General features: G+C 43.4%; 2 protein-coding genes across 2 annotated transcripts in view; both read left to right on the top strand.

The window, feature by feature from the left end:
- The window catches only part of LOC133507175 (guanine nucleotide-binding protein G(i) subunit alpha-2-like), a 62,313-nt gene extending 47,860 nt beyond the window's left edge, over positions 1-14,453 (top strand). Inside the window, exons 3-9 of the mRNA XM_061831972.1 lie at positions 3,113-3,254; positions 4,822-4,982; positions 8,711-8,839; positions 10,048-10,177; positions 10,744-10,897; positions 13,410-13,606; positions 13,704-14,453. Of these exons, the coding sequence (XP_061687956.1) occupies positions 3,113-3,254; positions 4,822-4,982; positions 8,711-8,839; positions 10,048-10,177; positions 10,744-10,897; positions 13,410-13,600 (907 nt within the window). The 3' untranslated portion in view covers positions 13,601-13,606; positions 13,704-14,453. The remainder of the gene's footprint in view (positions 1-3,112; positions 3,255-4,821; positions 4,983-8,710; positions 8,840-10,047; positions 10,178-10,743; positions 10,898-13,409; positions 13,607-13,703) is intronic.
- A 3,345-nt stretch (positions 14,454-17,798) lies between these two features.
- LOC133508012 (PAK4-inhibitor inka2-like) lies at positions 17,799-22,052 on the top strand. The gene is made up of 3 exons (XM_061833671.1): positions 17,799-17,918; positions 19,009-19,395; positions 20,889-22,052. Exons 1-3 carry the CDS (start codon positions 17,814-17,816, stop codon positions 21,846-21,848), a joined length of 1,452 nt encoding a protein of 483 aa, XP_061689655.1. The 5' UTR covers positions 17,799-17,813; the 3' UTR covers positions 21,849-22,052.
- Positions 22,053-23,758: the final 1,706 nt, after the last annotated feature.

Below are 23,758 nucleotides of genomic sequence, written 5' to 3'. Positions count from 1 at the left end.
TTTTTTTTCTGCAAAAGGACCGGGATGACTGAGCTGTAAAGGAAAGAATGAAAAGGGCCATTGTATTGTGGGATTTTTAGGGAAAACCTCCTTCAATCAACAAAAGCATTGAAGATGAAACATGCCTGAATCTTTCAACATGACAATGATACCAAATTACCAAAGGCAGCACGGTGGAGCAGCTGTAGAACGTTGGCCTCACTGTTCTGGGGACCAGGGTTCACATCCTGTTTGGAGTTTGCATGCTCTCCCCCGTTCCTGTGTGGGTTTTTTTCCAGGTGGGCACTGGTTTCCTCCTGCATCCCAAAAACATGCAACATTAATTGGACACTCTAAATTGCCCCTAGGTGTGATTGTGAGTGCGACTGTTGCCTGTCTTCATGTGCGCTACGATTGGCTGGAAACTAGTTCAGGGTGTACCCTGCCTCCTGCTTGTTGACCGCTGGGCTAGACGCCGGCACTCCCTCAACCCTTGTGAGCATAAGTGGATCACAAAATGGATGGATTAGCTAATAACTTCATGAAAAATGAGTGCTTTTCTGGATGTTTTTTTCCCCCTCATTTTGGCTCTCATAAGTGAGTTATGCATACAATGAAAATTTTAGGCCTCATCTTTTAAGTGAAAGAAGTTGCACAATTTGTGGCTGACTAAATACTTTTTTACACCACTGTATTTGACAAAGCGGTTTTAGCTTGCTCTTGCATCGCTCGGTCAAGCAGTAATACAAATAATGCCGCACCTCTGTGAGAATAAAACTAATGTTCAGATGACAACAAAACCCCTAACAACTTCAAATACTCAACTGCAACCACGTGACTGTTAATCCTTTGTGTGCCAGTATTTTAAATTGTGTTCATGAAATGACTGCGAGTTTGCAACATGTCATAATCAAGTCAATGAAAGCTACAGTTTTCCGTGTTGTTGGGTTGCAGAGGAAACAGTGGGTGCTTTCAATCTTCTAAACTGTCTTGCTGCTTCTCAGCAGGCTCACTTGCATTTTAATGAGGCTTCATTTAGTGCATCGCTCAGGGTTGAGGATTCTGGTACTGCCACTGGTCTCTGGTCGATGACAAGCCGGAGTACATGCTTGTTTTAGTGCAGCTCAGCAGCTCCTCTTTCTGTCAATCCCAACACGTGCTCGGAAAGCAGCAAATATTTATTTTGCCTGCAAATAGGGACACCACAATCATATTATCCCTTTGACTGTGACTTTTGTTTTGGTCTATTCCTCTTTAGTACAGTGGTGCTTTAAGGTACCAGTTTGATTTGTTCTTTTATACACGCTTCCTACTCAAAACACTTGTATCTCAAATCATGTTTACCTCTTGAAATGAATGGAAACTCCATTATCCGTTCCAGTCTACTCTCTAAATTTGTCGCTAGTCAATTGCGGGGCACATAAACAACCATTCGCATTCACAACTATGGATAATTTAAAGTCTTCAATTCATCTAACGTGCATGTTTTTGGGAGGTTGGAGGAAACGTACCTGGAGAAAGCCCACTCAGGCAACATGCAAACTCCACGCAGGAGAGACAGGATTTGAACCCGGGTATCAAAAGAATTATTGATTCAAAACTATTGGACAGTGACTGTTGGTGCAAATATACTTTGATTAAAATAGCAATGTGACAAATGTCCACCATCTTAATGTAGTATTGTACCTGATGTGGAATGACTTCTCCAAATGCCTTTAAAATGCAGCATAATAAAAAAAAAAAATTCTTTGGGGGGGGGGGGGCAATTACTAAAGTACGTGACCTACTCTACTGCCCACACTGCTCTTCTCACAGATAATGTTCCATTAACGTTATTTACATTTTTTTAGCGCAAGTGACTCCAGTTGAAATGTCATGGTAATTTCGAGAAATCGACTGAGGGAACCCCTGGGAATTACACCCCACACGAGCTTTATTGATGAATATTTTGAACTGAAACTTACCAGCTAATCAGAGAAGAGGTTCCCAGAGTAGCAGAGAAAGCGTCATTCTTTTAATTACAAGCCTATCTTCTCCATGTTCATGCCTTCCTTACTACATCAACCTTTTCTGATGTGTTCCTCTTGGTCTCTTGTATTCATCCTAATCACAATCTTTCTTGTGGACATGTCCAAACCATTCAACCCCTCCAAGTCTGCTCATCTAAAACATCTAATGTTGGCTGTCCGTCTGATGAGCTCATTACAAATCCTGTCCAACCTGATCACTCCTAGAGAGAACCTAACATCTTCATATCTGCCACCTCCAGCGCTGCTTCCTGTTCTATCTTCCATGCCACTGCCTCGAAGACATACATCATGGCTGGACTCACCATTGTCTAACAAACTTGCCCTTTATCCTGGCACAGCCTCTTCTGGCAACTCCTCCAAGCAGCACTGTTTTTTTTCCCCCCTCAAAACAACACTGGCTTTAAAACAATTTCACAAGATTCAGATGAACTTTTACACCCATTTATTTATTTTATCCATCGTTGATCAAGGTAATCTAATCAAATGCCCATCCCTGGAACAATTACTTTTTGTGATGATTACTTGGAATCTGCATATCTTTTGCCCATTTTCCAACTTCTGATGACAAAGAAAGCACTGATATGCTTCCACTAGCTCACAGTGTTCTCAAAAGTATCACATTTAATTTGTAACATTGTCACATCCTGTACAATTCCTAATTTGAATTTAATCTAGGCAACAAATTTTGACCTGCATACAACAGACTATGCGCCATGAAAATAGACATATTTAAATCATCTTTAAAAATAGTATTGTTATAATCCAATACTTTGGGGTCTTGGCATAGTAAAACTAAGTAAGGACAATTAATTTCACCGCATTGAATATGGTAAAACTTGGCTTTATGAAACATGATTTTATTGGAGTGTAAGCCTTGTTGGGTTTAACATGACACTGATTGTTTACAAAAATCATTATAAATTGGTCTTAAGATGTTGTAGGCCACAAACGTCTCACATTTAATCTAATACCGCCACATTTCATTGACTTTTTGGAGTGTTAGGTGGTTATTTTAAATCTACATTTCATCCAAAATTGATAACATTCAATTATATGCTTCCTTTCCATTTGAACTTCTTTTGTGTTTTTGTTGTTGTTTACAGGATTATCCACGAAGATGGCTACTCAGAAGACGAATGCAAGCAGTACAGGGCAGTTGTGTACAGCAACACCATCCAGTCAATCATGGCCATCATCAAAGCCATGTCCAACCTCAAGATCGACTACGAGGAGGCTGCAAGGGCGGTAGGGCCCCTCATTATTAAGTTTTTTTTATTATGGTTTTATAGCTGGCTTTTGGGAATAAGACTACGTGCTTTAAGTGCCAGAGACCTGAGTAACATGAGGCTGACCAGTTGCGTGAGAAGAATGTGGTGCTAAATACATCTTTAGGGAACCTGCTCGAGTGCAGTATAACTTATCTTTTCTGCCCGGCGATATAATCTCTTCTAATCGCCATCAAAGGCTCTCTCTTGCCTTCATCTTTAACACCCATATCCTGCCCTGGGGATTTTGTGCTGCGGCACCTTGTTCATGACTGAAATTCTCTCACAAGGGAAAGTTAAGTTTCCACCAGGAAATCAAGTGTGAGCTGTAGATTCATTAGACAGCCTGCATCATGGGGAAATGTGGCAATGTTAATAATTTAGCCACTAGTTTGATATGTAAGATATGTCAGTGACGTGGTGTCATCAGTCGTTTTGGCCTCTATTAAATAACAACATTGAGGAGCCTTCCTTTCGCTGCTCCTCTGTCAATCTTCTCAATTCGTCGATGGAATTTATGGTGGCAGGCACTCGCATGTAAACAGAGCATTAAGTCCCTGGGAAGTTGCAATTAGAGAAAAAAGATGAGCTCTCTTTGTTGGTGCCTATTGACTCGGGAAGCTTGTGGATAAGATTTTAATCACTACTTCCCTTTTTTGGTTCAATACCGTAAGAACACATCAACCAGCTTCGTCGTGATAGTTTGCTTATCAGTTTGTTTAATTTATCTTGCATTCCTACCCCAGTGGTTCTTAACATTTTTACACCAAAGACCAATTTCATGTAAATACACATTTTGACAGACCGGCACAGAAATATATATAAACAAATGATTAAATAAACTCACCATTACTGTAGTGCAAGCCCTGGCCTTGCTTCTTCTCAAAGAACCAGCTCCATCTTGGGATCATCCTTTTTTTATAGATTGAAAAAAATCCATAGGGCTGTCTTTTTAATGCTGGGTGCTTGGACTCCATGTGTCAAAGCAGTTCTAATTGGGTCATTGCCTCATTTGCGAGTCTGTCGAGACAATATGCAGAGTGGGTTTGGTTTAGTGTGTGAAAGTCGACTAGTAGGTAGGACTGCCAATATTGGCTTTCTTTGACAATTGCAGGCAATAATTTTATCTCTTAGATGGCCAGTTTTCCTTTTTCAAGCTCTCCAAACAGGCTTGTTTCGTTCCTCGTTTTTGCTGGCTTGTGAACTTCGATTTAGCTTTTCCTATTTCACATGATTGAGGTGAGCGCTTTGACATAGGCACAGGCCGATGCAACTGATTTTCAAATTCAAATTTCTTCCAGGCTGTCATAAACAACCGCACACTTTTTTTGTACCGGTCCGCAGCAGTGAATCCCATAGAGACAAGAGTAGTAGCGCCTCCCTCCGACTACATCAGCATTCTCGATTTGTAAAGCATCATTACTCTGGTTTGCATGCGTGTATGGCTTTATTAAGGTCGAGTTATCATCTCTTTCGTCCCAGAGAATGTCATCCTGCAACTCCTCTGATAATGTGACGTGTGTGACGTTTTTGTTTTGCGTTGTCAGGACGATGCCCGGCAACTCTTTTCCCTGTCTGCTGCTGCGGAGGAGCAGGGCATCTTGCCGGACGACTTGTCAAATGTCATCCAGCGACTGTGGGCCGACGGCGGTGTCCAGAGCTGCTTCACACGGGCCCGAGAGTATCAGCTCAATGACTCTGCTTCCTAGTGAGTGAACGTACAATCAATCCCTTTTCTATCACGCTTATCCTCATTTGAGTTGTTAGTGAGCTACAGCTAGAGGCAGACGACACATATAATCAAATAAGCAATCACATTCACACCTACGGACAATTCAGTCTTTAATGAAGCTAACATACAGTGGCAGTCACTGTGATTTGACGGGCGCGTATGTTCCCGCGCGCCATCTCACTCGCAGTCAAGCACAAAAAATCACACGGGTAAAATATGTTCCGAGTGGAAATACATAGATATTGAAAGACGTCGCTTATTTTATGTAGTCTTAACCGCTTATTTTATGTAGTCTTAACCAATGTTCACTCTAAGCTGAGCCCTTTAAGTGAACCGCAGCCTGATGTCTTTTTTTCAAATGTTTTTCTTTGACACGGAAGGAGCTGCTGCTCAGCCTACTTTACTTCCTAGTTTACCTGACACTGCCCCCTTGCTTTCTTAAAGAGGTATACTCATAATTACAAACAGAACACACACCTGCAACTTTATATCTGCGGGCATGACTGACCGCAACTGTACATTTTTCAAATGTGAGTGACCGCAGTGGTCTGTAAATGTTTGCCCTATCTTGATTTATTTATTCATTTATTTATTTATTTATTTATTTTGGGGCCACGTTTGTTACACTTCAATGTTTCAATCCATTCTCCATACAGCTTATCATCACTCACGTCACGGGCGAGCTGGTCCCTATTCCAGCCGACTCTGGGCGAGAGGCGGGATATACCCTAAACTGGATGTCTGCCAGTCGCAGGGCACATACAAACAAACAACTGTTGGCACTCACAATCACACCTACAGGCAATTTACAGTTTTCAGTTAACCATCCATGCATGTTTTAGGGATTTGGGAAGAAACCCACACAGGCACAGGGAGAACATGCAAACACCACACACTGAAATTCTAACAAGAGCCGACCTCTTAAATGCTAGTCTAGACCATATGAAATATGTTGGACATATTCATTAAAGTCACTATCAATTGTTTTTTACATTTGTATTTACAATGTGAGGTCTTTCAGAACATTTGCTCCTACTTTCACTATAATATGCAGTAACATCCATAACATCCTCAGATCTTCTTTACCTCAGTGACCCCTCCCCCAACCCCCATCCATTATTGGAAGTGTGATAACGTAGCGCTTAAGATAATAACAGTGAAAGTTTGGCGGTGATGACTGATGCTCTGCTGTCTGAAATGGAGCAGGAAAAGGGGGAATAAAAGAAACTCATATTTTCTTGCATGGCCTGCGGGAAGGATTTAACTGCACTCATCTCGACAGTATTTAATACACGAGCCCTGTGAAAACATTGACATCCTTAAAGCTTAAACCGAGGAGACCTGAAAACTCGCATCCTCACCTGGACTGTTCTTTTGCTGAAGACATTTCACCTTTCATCCAAAAGATTACTTCAGCTGAAATGTTGCTTCTGTGGCGCAGTGTAGTGAGGAGTCCAAAAACCGCCACATCGAGGGAATGAAGCTGCAGCTTCACAGACCTGCGGTGCAGCATTCAAAGCCGGTTTGTTTGGGTCCAGAATCAGCAGTTAAGTTGTCTGAAGAAGAACAGCCATTCCTTCAAAGACAATGTCCAAATTCTCCATAAGGAGAACTGCTGGTGAAACAAATGTGTAAAGGCTTCTTTATACTTGCGTGCGTCTGGCAACTGTGCTGACATCGTAGCACCTCTCCTGCACGTAGTTTGCCTTTATCTTCCAGCACAACCCAGACCCACAGTTTTGAACATGTTCTTCTACAAGTCAGAGGTGTCACTATGGCTGGTATTGGCCACGGTGACACATCTTGGAGTTTCCTCAGCACCTTTTGGTCATTTCCATTTTTACTTTCCTTTACGTAACAAGGAACAAAGCTCCAACCATAGTGACCAGATGATACATTTAATTATGCTGCAAAATTTATAACACTGAGGTGACGGTGGTATGCGGACCTGGGAGGAACGGTGAGTAACTCATCACAGCCATGGACCAATCGTGACAGATGAGCTCTGCGGCTTTCCCCGTACAGCAGCTTTTTTTGACGTGTGCGTGGCAAGCTACACAGAGGTGGTGCGCGGGGCAAAGCGTAGATCACGTGATGCAATCTGGGCGTTGTTGACCCTGCCGCTATGCGAGTAAAAATTGGCCTTAAGTCATTAATGTTCAACTGGAAAAGTTTTCTCTTAAACAGAGGAGGAGGTTTCAGAAATTGTCCTGGCAGCTCTCCCTCCAAAGATGGCCTCATATAAGGGGAAGTGTAGCCCTGAGGTAATGTTTTCCAACAAAACGTGTGAACGATGGATTAGTATGCAGGTCAGCCGTTTAACCAATAGCACCAGGCAGCAAAAACAACTGATTGTTGACCACCCTCAAAGAACACGCCCACACTGAGGCATTAAAAGTGAGACTCCATGACCTACAATTTTGGAACTGAAGAAAACTTTTGGATTAAAGTTTAAATGTTGTCAACAAACAAGAACAAGTCCAGTTGCCTTGATCCAGCCTTTGCGGATTAACATGACCTGGATGACTCAGAATCGACACATGCACAAGACGAGTTTAGAATTGTTTGTCGTCACAGAACTTTGCACCTCCACCCTATCATACGGCAATGGACAAACATCCCCACAGATGCGTTCCATGACATGTAACTAAATGCTTAGGGAAAAATTCCCACAGACACACTCAAATCTTGATAAAAATCTTCCTCGGAGAATGGAAAGTGTTACAGCTGCTAACTCCAAATATTGTATCCCCTTTCTGTAAATGTAATTGACAAAAGTCCCAATAAACTGCCCACTTTTACTGCAAGGATGCACAAACTGAATACCTGTTTTTAAATGGTTTAATTAAAATGTATTTAACACAAGTTAAAATACTTTGATAAATGCCTATAAACAATAGTTCAAGATTAACTGTAAATGTTAGCAGTTAAATTGAACATAACTATAACTGTATCTTAAAAAGACAGTTCATGCTCAAATCCTCCAAAGTGGTTGAAATACAACAATTCTGCAAAGATGAGACACTGATTGCAATTGATCACAATCACTTGATTGCAGTTGTTGCTGCTTAGTGTTGCCCAACCAGTTTATAAAATTAAGGGGGCAATCACATTTTTCCACACACAGGCATGTTGGTTTGGATTTGTTTTTGTCCCGAGTAATAAAAAACATTTAGGCCGCAGCACACCTGCGACTCTTGTGAGGATAAGCGGCTTGGAAAATGGACATTTAAAAATTGCATTCAGTGTGTACTTGTTGTCTTGAGTAATATTTCAATTTGTTTCATAGGGGGAAACATTTACGTAAGACTATAATATCGGGAATGGCGCAAAGACTTTCACACCACTGTATGTATCAGTTTTTGAAATCCTGTTGCCTTTGAACACAAACGTTTGCCCTCCAGCTTTAGACCATATTTCAACTTCTATATTTTTGGGAGTTGTGTAATTGGTACAGGTACATATGCAGTCGTGAAATTGGGTCATAAATTCAAACTGTGCTGCTTGGTTGTCAGGGTTTTGCCAGTGTTCCTGCCCAGCCAGGCCAAGAGGTGTTTGTTTGTTTTTGTTTTTTTTTCTCTCAGGCCTGTTTGAGAGAGCACTTGGGGCTTTTAACCTGAAGAAACCTTTCCATCCATCCTAGAGCACACCTCTCTTGAGATGCTGAATATTGAATCTTTTTTTTTTCCACTCTCCTATCACAGCTATTTGAACGATTTGGAGAGGATAGCCAAGCCTGATTATATCCCCACACAGCAAGATGTGCTGCGAACCCGGGTCAAGACCACAGGCATTGTGGAAACACACTTCACCTTTAAAGACCTCCACTTCAAGTAAGACTCGACACAACTTTGTACCCCTGTGTAGCATTTCATTTACATAACGCTCTTAAGTCACTCATTCACTCAGAAAGATGACCCCAGGAACAAAAAGTAACACAATAAAATCACCCATAGTGTCACTCAACATGCTTTAATTTCACAAGTCCTTAAAAACAACTTGGATCTCACGGGCCACAATATTAGGTACACCATAAACTAATAAGCTCTAATACAATGTGTGTAAAATGTGTGAAAAAAAATCTTTTACACATAATGCTCAAGGTTTATAGTCTTTATTGTGGTTGTAGTTTATGCTGATGTAAACTGCAGTTTCGCTCTCTCGTGTATCTACAGAGGTTACCAAACCCCCCTTACAAGGGAGACCTTTTTCCTGGCACCCCAGTTTAAGCACCACTGATCTGGCCAACCAGAATATTATAAGCACTTTCTATGTGATTTGGCGCACACTGCTGCTAACTTCAACAATATTGTTGAATTAAAACCGCTCCAATATTCTCAATCAAAACAGAACATTTTGATGAACCCGTGAGGTGCTGTTTGATTTAAAGTGTCCTGACCGGTGGCTGTATCTTTATTACACATGCATGACATTTGCACACTGTACAGGCAGGAGAACGCCCAACAAATAATTTGTCTTCTGTATCCTTATGTAATAATTAAGACTCGTAATTCTGTCACCATGTCTTTTTTTTTTTTTTTTTCTTTTTGGAGTGAGGATATAAAGAAGGCCCATGCAATATTAGTGTTTATCTTGGCTCAGCCTCTGCAAGGACACCCACAGAGCTTTGCAGAAGCTGAGCAGCTATAAAGCCTTCTAAAGTGTGTCAGTGTTATAATGAGTTGTGCTTACTCAGCCCCGAGCTCGTCTCTAACGAACCAAACTCCTCGCGTGAAAATGTCGTCTCATCAAACACCATCGCTGTCCTCGCTTCACCTTTAGCAGCTGGAAAGGCTCTGCATTAGCACCCTGCACGCACACCTTCATGAATAAGTCAAATGGGTTTAAAAACTGCCACAGCCTGTTTAAGGGTTGTTTTGCTTAAGCAGCTGCTCACAGAAATCACTGAGGACCAGGTTGTGTTGACAATGCTGCAGAGGGAAGCGTAGAAGCCATGTTGTGTGGCTCTCTGCCTCATACCGTCCTGTTTCCCCCCCCCAAACACACCATTAAGGGGTGCGTATGTATTGTGTGTTTGCAGGATGTTTGATGTAGGAGGCCAGCGCTCAGAGAGGAAGAAGTGGATCCACTGTTTTGAGGGGGTCACAGCCATCATCTTCTGTGTGGCCATGAGTGCCTACGACCTGGTCCTGGCTGAGGATGAGGAGATGGTGAGTTCACATTGTGAGCTCCAGTAACACCCCGAGCTTCTGTTTTATTTATTACCCATAGGAAATCATGGAAATATACAGTGCTGTAAAAAAGTATTGGCCCTCTTTTCAAATACCTACAATTTTTTGCATAGTTTCCCCACTTTAAGGTCATCAATCAAATGTAAATACAAATGTCACCCAAGCGAACTTAAAATGCTGTTTTACATGATTTCATTTATGTAGGAATAAAACTGTGTGAAGAGGTAATTTCTCAAGCTATTGGTGTTCTATCGAGGTTGAGCTGGAGTTACCCAGGCCATCGCCCTGTTACATAGAAAAGGGGTGCTTTGACGCCTCATTTAGGTTGCGGTGTCATTTAGTTGCAGATTTTCACTATTTGCTACAGGGGTCGTTCTTAATTTTGTTTTTAAACTTGACATTTTCTTAAAATATGAGTTGCTTTTCAAATTGTTCTAAATTGTAAACAAACCAAAAAAAAAATGAATCACAAGCCTTTTAGGCAACTTTCAAACTTGACGCTCCAATAACATCTTATTGATGACCCTCGTTTGCATCCCGCTCAGAATCGCATGCACGAGAGCATGAAGCTGTTTGACTCCATCTGCAACAACAAGTGGTTCACAGAGACGTCGATCATCCTCTTCCTCAACAAGAAGGACCTGTTTCAGGAGAAGATCACCCAGAGCCCGCTGACCATCTGCTTCCCTGAGTACACCGGTATGGGCACAACACACACAAAATTGAATATGTAGCTAGCTGCCTTCTTCATCAATGCACAAGATCCTAATCCCACTTTTTGTCAAACCAAGCTGGGTCAAACCAGGGACGTACGTAGCTAGCTAGTCATTTGGGGCCCCACCGCAAACATAGTCAGCAACCTCTCCCCCCTTCTATAAGTTAGACCACTTTGTCCTGCTTTCGAAATATGTTACAATTATCTGACAGCTAAAGTAAGTCATCTAATATTTACAGCCAAAGATTTCGAATTTTCATGTTTAAAAATAAACAAATACCAGGTGAAGTTGTTGAAATTGTGGGCCCTGAATCTATGATCTATGAAAATGTATCATTTTGAATGGAATTATGGTAATGAATTCTTTTCCATCATATTGTAGTTTTTCGGAAAGGACATTTTTATAATAGGCAACGTATTCAGTCACTGTTTCTGAGCCCAACTACTACTAAGTGGGTGTTTGCACAAAAATCTTAAATTTGCTGTTCAGTTATTAAAAAATCACAGGGACAACATTGCTATATTTTCTTTCGAGAGCTTTTTTTGTGATTTGTCATTTGTTCTGCCATCACTCGGAATCTCAACTCCAGCCTTCCTGTGTGGAGTTTTTGCATGTTCCTCCCGTGCTTGTGGGGGTTTTCTGTGCGTGGTCCGACTTCCTCTCAGATTTCAAAAGCCTGCATGTTAGGTTAATTAGAATTTCTGTCGGGGTGAAAGTGAGGATGAATGGGGTGTTTGTCTTATTGCGCCATACCATTGGCTGGTGACCAGTCCATTGTGTTCGCTGCCGGTCGCAAAAGGTCAGCTGAGATTGGCTCAAGTTTACTCCGGATAATTGCTACCCAAAAAAATTTATATACAGTGAAGGAAAAGCACCCTGCTATATTCCAAGTTCTCCCACTGAGAAATAATGGAGGAGTCTGACATTTTCATTGTAGGAGCATGTCCACTGTGACAGAGATAATCTAACAAAAAAAATCCAGAAATCACAATGTATGATTTTTTTTTTTTTTTAATGATTTATTTGTGTGATACAGCTGCTAATAAGTATTTGAACACCAGTCTTATCAGCTAGAATTATGACAGTCAAAGACCTGTTAGTCTGCCTTTAAAAGTCTGCCTCCACTCCATGGATTATCCTAAATCAGATGCACCTGTGTGAGGTCGTTAGCTGCATAAAGACACCTGTCCACCCCATACAATCAGTAAGACTCAAACTTTGAACATGGTCAAGACCAAAGAGCTGTCCAAAGACACCAGAGACAAAATTGTACAACTCCACACGGCTGGAAATTGCCACGCAGACTGGTGAAAAAAGGTCCACTGTTGGAGCAATCCAATGGAAGAAGCTCAACATGACGGTCAATCTCAATCGGAGTGGAGACCCATGTAAGATATCACCTTGTTGGGGTCTCAATGATCCTTAGAAAGGTGAGGAATCCGATCAGGACTACACGACAGGACTTAGTCAATGACCTGAAAAGATATGGGACTACCGTTACCGAGGTGACTGTTGGTAATACACTAAGACGTCATGGTCTGAAATCATGCATGGCACGGAAGGTTTCCCTGCTTAAGCTAGCACATGTCAAGGCGCGTCTTAAATTTGCCAATGACCATTTGGATGATACAGAGGAGTCATGGGAGAAAGTTTTGTGGTCAGATTAGACCAAAATTGAACTTTTTGGTCATAATTCCACAGACCGTGTTTGGAGGAAGACAAATGAGTTCCACCCCAAGAATCCCATCCCTACTGTGAAGCATGGGGGTGGTAGCATCATGCTTTGGGGGTGCTTTTCTGCACATGGGACAGGACGACTGCACTGTATTAAGGAGAGGATGACCGCGGCCATGTGTTGTGGGATTTTGAGGAAGAACCTCTTTCACTCAGTCACAGCATTGAAGATGGGTCGTGGCTGCGTCTTTCAACATGACAATGACCAAAAGCACACAGCCAGGAAACCCAAGGAGTGGCTCCGTAAGAAGCAAATCAAGGTTCTGGCATGGCCTAACTAGTCTTCAGACCTAAACGCAATAGAAAAATCTTTGGCAGGAGCTGAAACTCCGTGTTTCTCAGCGACAGCCCAGAAACCTGTCTGATCTAGAGAAGATCTGTGTGGAGTGGGCCAAAATCCCTCCTGCAGTGTGTGCAAACCTGGTGAATAACTACAGGAAATGTTTGACCTCTGTAATTGCAAACAAAGGCTACTGTACCAAATATGAACATTGGTTTTCTCATGTGTTCAAATACTTTAATTTACAGCTGTATCACACAAATAAATTGTTAAATATTGTGATTTCTAGATTTTTCTTTAGATTTTCTCACAGTGGACATGCACCTGCGATGAAAATTTCAGACCTCTAAGTGGGAGAACTTGCAATGTAGCAGGGTGTTGAAATACTTATTTTCTTCACTGTATTATTGATGTGTTCCTCCGTATATTATACAAGCGTGAAAACTGAAGCACCTCACTCTCTCCCCTTGGTCCCCTTCAGGACCCAACAAGTACGAAGAGGCGCAGGCGTACATCCAGACTAAATTCGAGGACCTGAACAAGAAGAAGGACACCAAGGAGATCTACCCCCACTTCACGTGCGCCACCGACACCAAGAACGTGCAGTTTGTGTTCGACGCAGTCACCGACGTCATCATCAAGAACAACCTGAAGGACTGCGGCCTCTTCTGAGAACAGGTGAGGAGGGAGAGGGAGAGGGAGGAGAGGAAGAGCAAGCGCAGTGTTGAGCTGAGTCCCACCGTTGACGCAACGTTGTGTTTGTGTGCCTTATCAGGGAAGCGCCCGTGGAACTAAACACACATCCTGAACGACTGCACTAGCCAGCCACCACCATCTCGATTTCACCTGCAAGAGACTGCCAAGCCCAGCAGCCTTGCAAGCGCGTCCACTTGTTAACTCTCTTTGGGCTACGACCACAAAATTAGCATTTATTCTTGTTTATCTTCTATTTTTCTTCCAACTTTTTCTTTTTTGTATGTAATTGCTTTCATTTTACTTTTAGAGTCCCATTATTCAATTTTTAAAACGGCAAGGTTATTTTTAAAGAGATGAAGCACACGCATGGAGTCCAGAGATGATTTATATCGGATTATTTTGTTTTCGTAATGTTTACATAGGTTCATCGTCATCATTCGTACCTTGTATTCTGCATGACTCGACATGACGCTATTAACTCTTATTAGTATTCTGCACAAATGATCTAACATTCCTACAGAATAAAAAGTATTAATAAAATTAATGAAAGGCAGACTAGACTGCAAGGTTCTAACTGATATTTAACCTTGTGTAGCTAAATAACTTTGTCACTCTTTATACTGTAGTAGCCGCTCCATCGTGTGTGCCATGAATTCTGTTTACAACTTTTTCCCCCTCCCCCATTCTGCCTTCCATATATAAAAATATAGTGAGTATTAATGACACATCTAACTCCGGGAAACAAAGTTGTTGTTTTTTTTCTTTTGGTAAATATTCAAAGTGCTTTAAAGTCACTGATTTAATTTAAATAAAAGTAGAGTTCACTTGACCCTTGCGGCTTGTTTTTTTTTTCCCTCACCGCACGTTAGGTGTGAATGATTGTATTAGTATTAATGGTTGCTTATTTGATGTATACACATCGCTTACTTATGTCAGGATGTCGGTTAATAAATATTCCATATTTTTCACATCAATTTGAATTTGAAAGTAAATTGTATTGAAAGGCCACAGAAGTAATGGATATTGTGGGTATAAAGTCGACACACTCGTGTACAGATCACAAAATCAAACTTTCACCAATATGGCCTATAGCCTGTAAACTCTGGGGATTAAAAAATAAAAAAAAATGTGAAATAACGTGATTGCCCTCTTGTGAGGTAAGTCAAAAATAATGGAAATGCGGTTGTGTCCTCTCAGTTGGATAAGTGGGGGCGTGGTTATTAAAATGAACCAATAAATCCCAGTTATGAGAGGATGTGGACACCTGCAGGTCCATTGCTTCAGTTTTTACTTGCCCTCAGAAGTTTGTGAGTGTGTGCCGGTTATTGCTTACAATGATGGAATTGGTTAAATTATTTAGCTGAATCTTGTCATCCGGCAGTCGTGGAAAACTGGAAGAAAAAAGAGATTACGGCAACACGGTCTGTGTCCTTAGCCTGATACGACTGACAGGCACGATTGGAGATGTAGGTGCTTGGTTGTGGTGCTTTTCTTTAAATATATACTGTATATTTAACTTTAAATTATATTGCAGCGTTTATATAGATTCCAATTTGCACGATTTCGAGACATACTTGAATGTCACATTCAGGGTTGGGGAAAAAAAAAGTGTGTTTTAGTTTTCCATGCACGGTTTCCACCTCATGGTGACAAGTACAATTAGGTCTTAGCGGGGTTTCCCAATTTAAAGTGGAACGCGGAAAGAAAATAAAAGCGTTGGGGCTTGTTGCCGACTTGACTTTCTACAGGTTTCCGTGGGGCGTCACCCAGTGGACATGAGAAGTACTAACTTGCCAGCTCTGCCGGTGCCCCGACGATTCATTCATGGGTTCACAAAAATCAGGAGGTCCAGCGTGAGTTCTTCGCAAGCATTCCCGCTTAACCCTAACATCATTTATGCTTTTGTTGGGATGAAATGTCGTAATTGGGCCGACAATTCAGTCGTGAATTTCCAATATAAAATTGCAATTAATGATGTACTTTAATCAGGGGAGAAAGTAATAAATACATTTCCAAAGTGCAGCTTTATTCTCATCAATCACGCCTTTTATTCTGCAAAATAACTTATTAAAGGTTCCAATATGGCCCACGTTTGCGATAAATCAAGATTGTATTTTTCCCCCAAAAGTGCACTTTTTGTTATGGGGGGGGGGGGGGCGTAGCTACTACCTCCCTATAGTCATACGCATTCTGTACCAAAATAGAACTTCATTCATGCATGTATAGATTTATATGTCACAATCCTACTGGAGCTTTTAATTGTCCTAAAGTGAAGGTAAGGACTTTTTTTTTGTCAGCTGGTAAATTGGTCTCACAGTCCGGAGGACCCGGGTTCAATCCCGGCCCCGCTTGTGTGGAGTTTGCATGTTCTCCTCCTTCTCCGGGCACTCGGGCATCCTCACACATCCCAAAAACATGCAACATAAATTGGACACTCTAAATTCTCTCTAAAAGGCCTGATTGTGAGTGTGACTGTTGTCCGTCTCTATGTACCCTGCGATTGGCTGGCGACCACTTCAGGGTGTAGACCGCCTCATGCCCGTTGACAGCTGGGAGAGGCCCCAGCACTCCCCGTGACTCTTATGAGGATAAGTGGAAAAGAAAATGGATTGTTTGTTTCACTGATCCCACAGTATATACATATGCACTTTTCAAACGATGCAACGTAAATAATTACAAATTGTGGGTTTTATTTTCTCATTTAAGTGCTGTGGTAATGTTCCAATGGTGAAATAAACATTTTAGGACATCTTTTTCATAATGCCTGCGCCGCTACTGCATCGTTTTTACTTGTAGAGCTTTTTTTTTCTTTTTTCTTTTTTTTTTTTTAGTACTTTGTATAAAACGCATCGTACTTTCCAGCCATTTGGTGCATTTTATGGACGTTTGCACCGTCTGTAGGTGGCACTCCAGTTCAACAGTTACGTTCACCTTCAGCAATTTGAGAACCCAAAAGGTTGAAAACTTGTAACTTTTCTTTTTCCTTTTTTTTTTTTCGGTGGACACCAACAGTGAAACTTTTGCTAGTTTCAACTAAATGAGTTGAACCTTCATGATTAATTATTAGTGTCACTTAAGACACGAAATCCTCACTCGCAAAAAGAGTGAAGTTCTAATTAATACTGCATCCTTTCCTTCTCTAGCCGACAGAAAAGTCAAAACGTAAAAAGTTGTGATAAAGTTGAAATGTCACAAATTGCCACACTGATTCGACAGTTGTTTGCTTTGTCACACGATTGTTTTTCTCCTCAAGCAGTCACACGAAATTTGACCTCTTTTCACAATTAAAATAGCAATTCTCTTTGAAGTGATATCAAATTTTAACGACATGCGCAAATTCTGATTTAATGGGGGGGGGGGGCATTTATGCATTTCCTCTCTCCTCTCCACAATTGAAAAGGGTGTGTAAATTTGCGTAGCTTGAAGCAATATTGCCTAAAGATGGGGGGGTATCCCAATTTACCCACGTTATAACACATCAGCCGGCAAGCACGGTGATTCAGCTGAATGTGTTGGCCTCACAGTTCTGAGGTCCCGGGTTCAATCTCTGACCCGCCTGTGTGGAGTTTGCATGTTATTCTCGTGCCTGTGTGGGCTCTCTCCAGGCACTCCGGTTTCATTCCCACATCCCAAAAACATGCAACATTAATTGGACACTCTAAATTGTCCCTAGGTGTGATTGTGAGTGCGGCTGTTTGTCTATATGTGGCCCTACGATTGGCTGGCAACCAGTTCAGGGTGTACACTGCCTCCTGCCCGTTGACGGCTGGGATAGGGTCCAGCACTCCTCGCAACCCTTGTGAGGATAAGCGGCTAAGAAAATGGAGGGATGGATACAACCTATTCAATTGATTTTTGCGTGGTTGAAATTGGACTGTTTTGAGGGGTCAGGCCTGTAGAACTGCAGGTTCTCAAAAGCACATGAGTACGTATGTTCTGATTCTGGTTCTGGTTCTTTGACTGTTGGTGGTCAAATGGTCCTCCTGTAGGAGTCAAATATTTGCTGTAATTTATATCACTGAGACAGATTATTTCTTAATGAAATGTTGTGTTTTACATGTTTAATACTGTAAATAATGATTTTCTTTGGCTCCCGCAACAAGCAACCTGTCTACAAGAAATGGAACAAGAACCTTTCAAGTCTTGCGGGCCAAGCTAACTTGCCACAACGTGGACGTTTTCACTGTGGATGCACTCGTCTGCCCCGTTGTGTCCTCACAACAAAGGCTGTAAAGATCAAATACTTAGAACTTCAAGGACGCCTCTACAACTTTGCAGTCTGCCCTCGACGAAGGTAAGATGACCGCTCCGGAGTTCCGCTGTGACATCAGCCACATACAGAATACAGTGAAGTTATATGTACTTGAGATGAATCTATCTATGACTTATTAAAAAAAAAATGTTCTCTAAGCGTTGAGGCCTTGTTAATGCAGTGACGTGAAAGCTAATGGCATCTACATTTGGACAGTCGTCACAATCTAAATGAGGTGACTTTGTACACTTTGCAGATAAAGTCCAACACAAGGACTCGCCCGCAATGTGATCACGTCCATGTGAGTGAGGGTCAAAGGTGAAGCAGAGGTGTCGATCTCCTGATAGCGGCTTTTTTTGTGCTAATGCTGTACTTGAATAGTGGGCCGTTATGGGCCATACAACTCAAGTGTTCCCATTGCATCCGCATAAAGAGTGAAACGGTGAAAAGCGACGTTTAGGGAGCAGCAGGCCATTGAGCTGCAGATTGAAGCATTTGCTTGCGTTTGAATATCAATGAATCATCATGAGTACAATTGGGGGTGCACTATAATCCCCCCCCCCAAAAAAAAAAAAAATCAAGTCAGACAATACATTATAGCAATTTGGATTTGCAGATAGCCAACATGTTGGAGTACGTTACAGTTGCAAAATAGTCCAGGGACCGTTTTGCATCATCAGGTGTATATGTTTGTAAATTCATTTACAGTTAGTGGTCCAAAAATGTTATTTCTGCACAGACGCACACAAAAAAAAACTGTACTTGTGTTCATCTATCTACACAAGCAGCACAATTGCTGTAAATGTTCTTCCACTAGATGGCAGAAGCTACAATTAACCTGCGTAGCCAGCAGTTTGCATTCAAATAACAGAAGTGACGGCACACACAAAGTAAAATATGCTTGTTGATTAGGACGAATTTATGATAGGGAGTTTAGGTTATTGTAGTCATCGCATTCTTTTCACTGTAATGTGAATTATTTAAACAGTAATCGCATAAGATGCCTGCACTTTATCTCTCCGTTTATTTAGTTTTTTTTTTCCTCTGTCGCTCTCACTTTCCCTGCTTACAACTCTGTCGTGTATCTACACTGGAAAGTTAACATATGTGATTTCTTTTTTCATAATTCGAGAGGCGAAAGTCTGCTAAATCAGATCCAAGCGGTTTGTTTTCCTCTGCCGGGACGATGCAAATGAAGCCCCCCAGCCCGTCGAGCGCCGATTGGCTGTTTTTTTTTTTTTTTTTTGAGAGAGAGCGGGCTTCTCCGATTGGCTTCTCGAACTTCGGCGGGCTCCCATTGGCTGCCCGTGGCGCCGAGCCGCAAAGACCCAAAACAGGACGCGAGCTCGCTTTCGCCCCACATCAGCGGCACATCTGCATTGCGCGCTCCACGTCGGCGGCGACGCATGGCAGTATTTGTTCCTTTCGGACTGCAGCCGAAGGTGGTGGCCCTCTTTTAAAACGAAGCGCTGTTTGCCGTTTGGTGTGTTCTCCTACGGGAAGCGGAGGAAACGACATGGTAGGTTTCTTTAAAAGCGTCGCAGCAAAAGCAATATATTGGTTGCTCTATGTACTTTTCCATGTGTTTGTTTCTTTTTATGACGTGATGACAGACTTCCAAATAGGCTTCCACACTCGTTTTTGCATCCACATCGTCAGCCTTGCGCTCTCCTTCACGCACGCGGCGTCACGTGACCCTCCGCAAACCGTCGGTCGCATCTCCTCAGAGAAGCATCAAAGAACCTCAGAGAAAAAAATTTCCATTACATTATCCCCAGTTTGTCCACTGGTGACGTTCCGAAAGTCTCAGGGAGGTTTTTTTTTTTCCCCCCGAACAAAATGAAGATCCACGTGAGTCGTGAGTTTGATACGCCGCAGCTGTTTTCACTTTGGAGACGCGCAACACTGATTTGGACGCGAGCGCACGTGTGTCTGGAGTTCCCCTGGAAACGTTCCAGACTCAAAATCGGTGAACGGACGTCGCGTTTGTGTTGAATGTTGCGACCAGTGACCTTCGCGTTTAGAGACGGGATGAGCAATTATACGCTGGAGCTGGACTGCAGCAAATGTAAACACGTTGGAGCGATTCCAGTCTTTCAACGCGTCCAATTAGGTCAAAATGCCAGGCGCGACATTTTTCCGTAACCGAGGTCGGATCCACGTATTTGTCCTTATTTTTACACCGCTAGTCTCTTGAGAGCTCGGATTTAAAATTTGATGGCTGCCAGGAAAGGTTTATTGCAATAACTGACAATGTCCAAACAAATATTAAATCCATCAATATTTCATGAAGGGGGGCGGCAAGGTGGATCAGCTGGAAAGCGTTGACCTCACAGTTCTGAGGTCTCGGGTTTGATCGTGGCCCTACCTGTGGAGATTTTGAATGTTCTCCTCCCGCATCCCAAAACATGCAACATTAATTGGACACTAAATTGCCCCTAGGTGTGATTGTTAGTGCGACTGTTGTCTGTCTCCACGTGATGCGATTGGCTGGCAACCAGTTCAGGGTGTACCCCGCCTAATGCCCGTTGACAGCTGGGATAGGCTCCAGCACTCCCCGCGACCCTCCTAAGCATAAGCGGCTAAGAAAATGGATGGATATTTCATGAAAGATTTAAAACAAAAACATTTATTTATACAGTACCAACAAAACTGGTCATCCTGCACGGAAAACCTCTGGGCTCAATCCTGCAACCACTGCGTCTTTTCAGATCATGACAACATTCTTAGGAAATCACAATGACACAGCACTAGTGAACTTCATGGGCTACCATATTCGTGACCCCTGCGTTCCACGATCGTGGAGATGAATTGACACCGATGCTAAAAAAAATAAAATAAATAAAGTGCAACAAACCATGCTCTAGATCATTATCTGAATTATATTCAAGTTCTCTAATCGTTTCCGGATGTAGTTTGAAAATGGCCCAAAAATTGTTATCCCACTCCAGTTCTGAGTAACTCAAATCTAAAGTTCCTAAGCATGTAACCATTCTTTTTGTCTCTCCTCAGCTGTGCCTGCGGGAGTCAGGCGAGTGTTTGCGGGAGCACGTGCACTACATGATGAGGTCCCTCCAGGACCTGAAGCACCTGAGGAGGACGTGTCCCGCGGCCTGCAGACACGCTCGCCCTCCCTCCGCCCCCGCCGTCGGCAGCCTGTCGGCGGCGCCGCTCGCCTGCCGGGGCAGAGATCAGCGCGCCCGCCTCAGGATATCCAGCGCCAGCACGGCCAGCACCTACGACTCGGCCTGCTGCTTGGCCGCCCCTCTGGAGGAAGAGGAGGAGGACGACGAGGACGATGGTCGCGGCAGTCGTCTGGGCCTCAACTCGCCCAGCAGCCACAAGAGTTTGGACTTGGACTCCGGGTACTCGGAGTCTTCGTGGCAGGACGAGGGAGTGGTCCTCAGGAGGACGAGGAATGTGCGCGTGTCGTCCTCGGCCTGCCTCCGCACCAACAGGGCGTCCAACGGCCGCGTTCGGCCTAAATCGACGTCCGACGCTTGCCTGGAGAGGTGGACGTCCTTCGAGGCCGGCGACCCGGAGGACTGGGCCAACGCTTTGCTGACCAGAGGACGCAGCCGGCAACCCCTGGTTCTGGGAGACAACAGCTTTGCGGACCTCGTAAAGAACTGGATGGACCTACCCGATTGTCCTGAGCCCCCTGAGGCCAAACCCAAGCGCAGGCTGGGAAGAAGTCTCCTGGGCAACGTGCGGCGGAAGTTAGCCGGCTTGTCAAGGAGCGTAGAGGAGAGAGTGCGGATGAGGTCGGCGGACTCTCACCTCAGCAGAGCCGCCAACGCCCCCAAGCGTCTCTCGTGTCCCGTGGTCTCGTCGGAACCGAGGGTCCCCTTTTTCCACCAGTCCCACTCGGCCATTCACGAGCTGGACACGGACTTTTACCACTTCGCCGCCCTCATGAAGTCGGGGAGCAGGCAGCCCATCATCTGCAAGGACATCATTGGCTATATCTGACCCACGGAGTCACTTTATTTGCATTTGTTGTCATGTTTCTCACATTTGTTATAACTGACTTGAAAGAATGAACCTTTATTTAAATGCTTCGCAGTCATAAACATTGAACGCTCCTACGTGATTGCTCGGAAGTCCATGTGCGCACGGCTCGTTGAAGGAACCGACTGTACTGTTACACTGAAAATAAAATCGTAAGGATGATCATTGCATAGTTTTTGAGTTTTTTTTTTTTTTAACCCTGGAGTTTCCCCGCAGGGAAGTTTGCCGGAGTGGTTGTTAGCATGTCCACATTGTAGTTCTGAGGCTCTGGTTTCAAATCTCTGGAGTTTAGACTCCTTGTGACTCTTGAGTTTGTATAGACCTGGTTTGTCTAGATGTGGCCTATGATTCACTGCCCGCTAGTCCTGGGTGCCTTTCGATACCACCGTAGTAGATTTAAAATAACATTCGATCCAAGTGGACATGTTTTGCATAAATACAAGATCCTAAAAAAAAAATAGGATGTTTCCTCCCACATCCCAGAAACATGCAACATTAATTGGACACTCTAAATTGCCCCTAGGTGTGATTGTGAGTGCGGCTGTTTCTCTATGTGGCCTGCGATTGGCTGGCAACCAGTTTAGGGTGTACCCCGCCTCCTGCCCGTTGACAGCTGGGATAGGCCCCAAAACTCCTTGCGACCCTTGTGAGGATAAGCGGCAAAGAAAATAGAAGGATGGGTGGATGGACAATTACCCTCACAGTGGAGAGGTGTACGGCTCGACTCACTCCATGGATTTGACCCGCTTGTCAGTTTTCATTGGGTACTGCGATCTTCTGCATTCTAAAAACATGCTGTCAAGTTCATTGAAGATCCTAAATTGTCCATAGGTGTCAATGTAAGTGGCGTGTGATCACCGTTGACCCAAATGAGGATGACCCCTATAAAAAAAATTGGATGGCTAGACCGCTTGAGTTTGAACGTGTTATAGTACTTCGAAATTACTTTACCATCACCCAAAGTGCTGCTGGTGGTTATCCATTCATCCATTTTCTTCACCGCTTATCCTCACGAGGGTCGCGGGGAGCGCTGGAGCTTATCCCAGCTGTCATCGGGCAGGAGGCAAGGTACACCCTTAATTGTCCACCCAGATATTTTCTTTGCCGCTTATCCTCACGAGGGCCGCAAGGAGTGCTGGAGTCTATCCCAGCTGTCAACGGGCAGGAGGCGGGGTACACCCTGAACTGGTTGCCACCCAATCGCAGGGCACACAGAGACAAACAGTTGCCCTCACAATCGTGGCAATTTAGAGTGTCCGATTAATGTTGCATGTTTTTGGGACATCAAGACTCAGAACTTAACTTTTGGTCGAGTACTTGTATTTGGAGGACTACATTTTGCTTGAGCACAATTTTTGGCTACTCGGCCCACCTCTGAGTAAGCCGAAGAGAAAGAAAAGAAAGAAAAAAAAGTTCTGCAGTAATACAATTAGGGGTGCGCCTTCGTTCTCATATCCGTTGGGTATTTCGTTTTTTTACCGAGCAAAATCATTGAGTGCGACTTCAACCCTGCCGGACAATGGGACTATTTACAGACCTCGACGGAGCAGCGGAGGGGGAGTTGGGGTGGGGGGGGGGGTGAAAAGCGAAAGGGGCCTTCAGCATCCCACTTCATGGATGTCACGCCACCTCGTTTAACTCCCTCTTTATTTGTCTTGGTGGCTTCACGTTGTGCGCGCACGCGAGGGATGAGCGTCGGAGACGAGACCGAGATAAGCTAATGATCACTTCACCTTTGCCTTTGCCGCAGTCACACCAATGCGGACGAGATGGAGATAAAGGGAGAGCGTTCCCATCCGCCGGAGCTCACACGTCACGTCGTCATCTCGTCGCATTGCCTCATCGTCAAAACAAATAAGAGAGGCTCTCTT

This window comes from Syngnathoides biaculeatus, chromosome 10 (assembly GCF_019802595.1).
Source record: "Syngnathoides biaculeatus isolate LvHL_M chromosome 10, ASM1980259v1, whole genome shotgun sequence".
Classification (NCBI taxonomy): domain Eukaryota; kingdom Metazoa; phylum Chordata; class Actinopteri; order Syngnathiformes; family Syngnathidae; genus Syngnathoides; species Syngnathoides biaculeatus.
Note: the sequence above shows the minus strand (reverse complement) of the source record. Positions and strands in the feature narration are given on the sequence as shown.

Bases quoted from the DNA above. Each gene is read 5' to 3' on its own strand.
- LOC133508012 (XM_061833671.1), top strand. From the start codon at position 17,814: ATGCACTCGTCTGCCCCGTTGTGTCCTCACAACAAAGGCTGTAAAGAT. The intron at 17,919-19,008 runs GTAAGATGACCG...TCATAATTCGAG, and splicing joins GCAGTCTGCCCTCGACGAAG to AGGCGAAAGTCTGCTAAATC. The intron at 19,396-20,888 runs GTAGGTTTCTTT...GTCTCTCCTCAG, and splicing joins GAAGCGGAGGAAACGACATG to CTGTGCCTGCGGGAGTCAGG.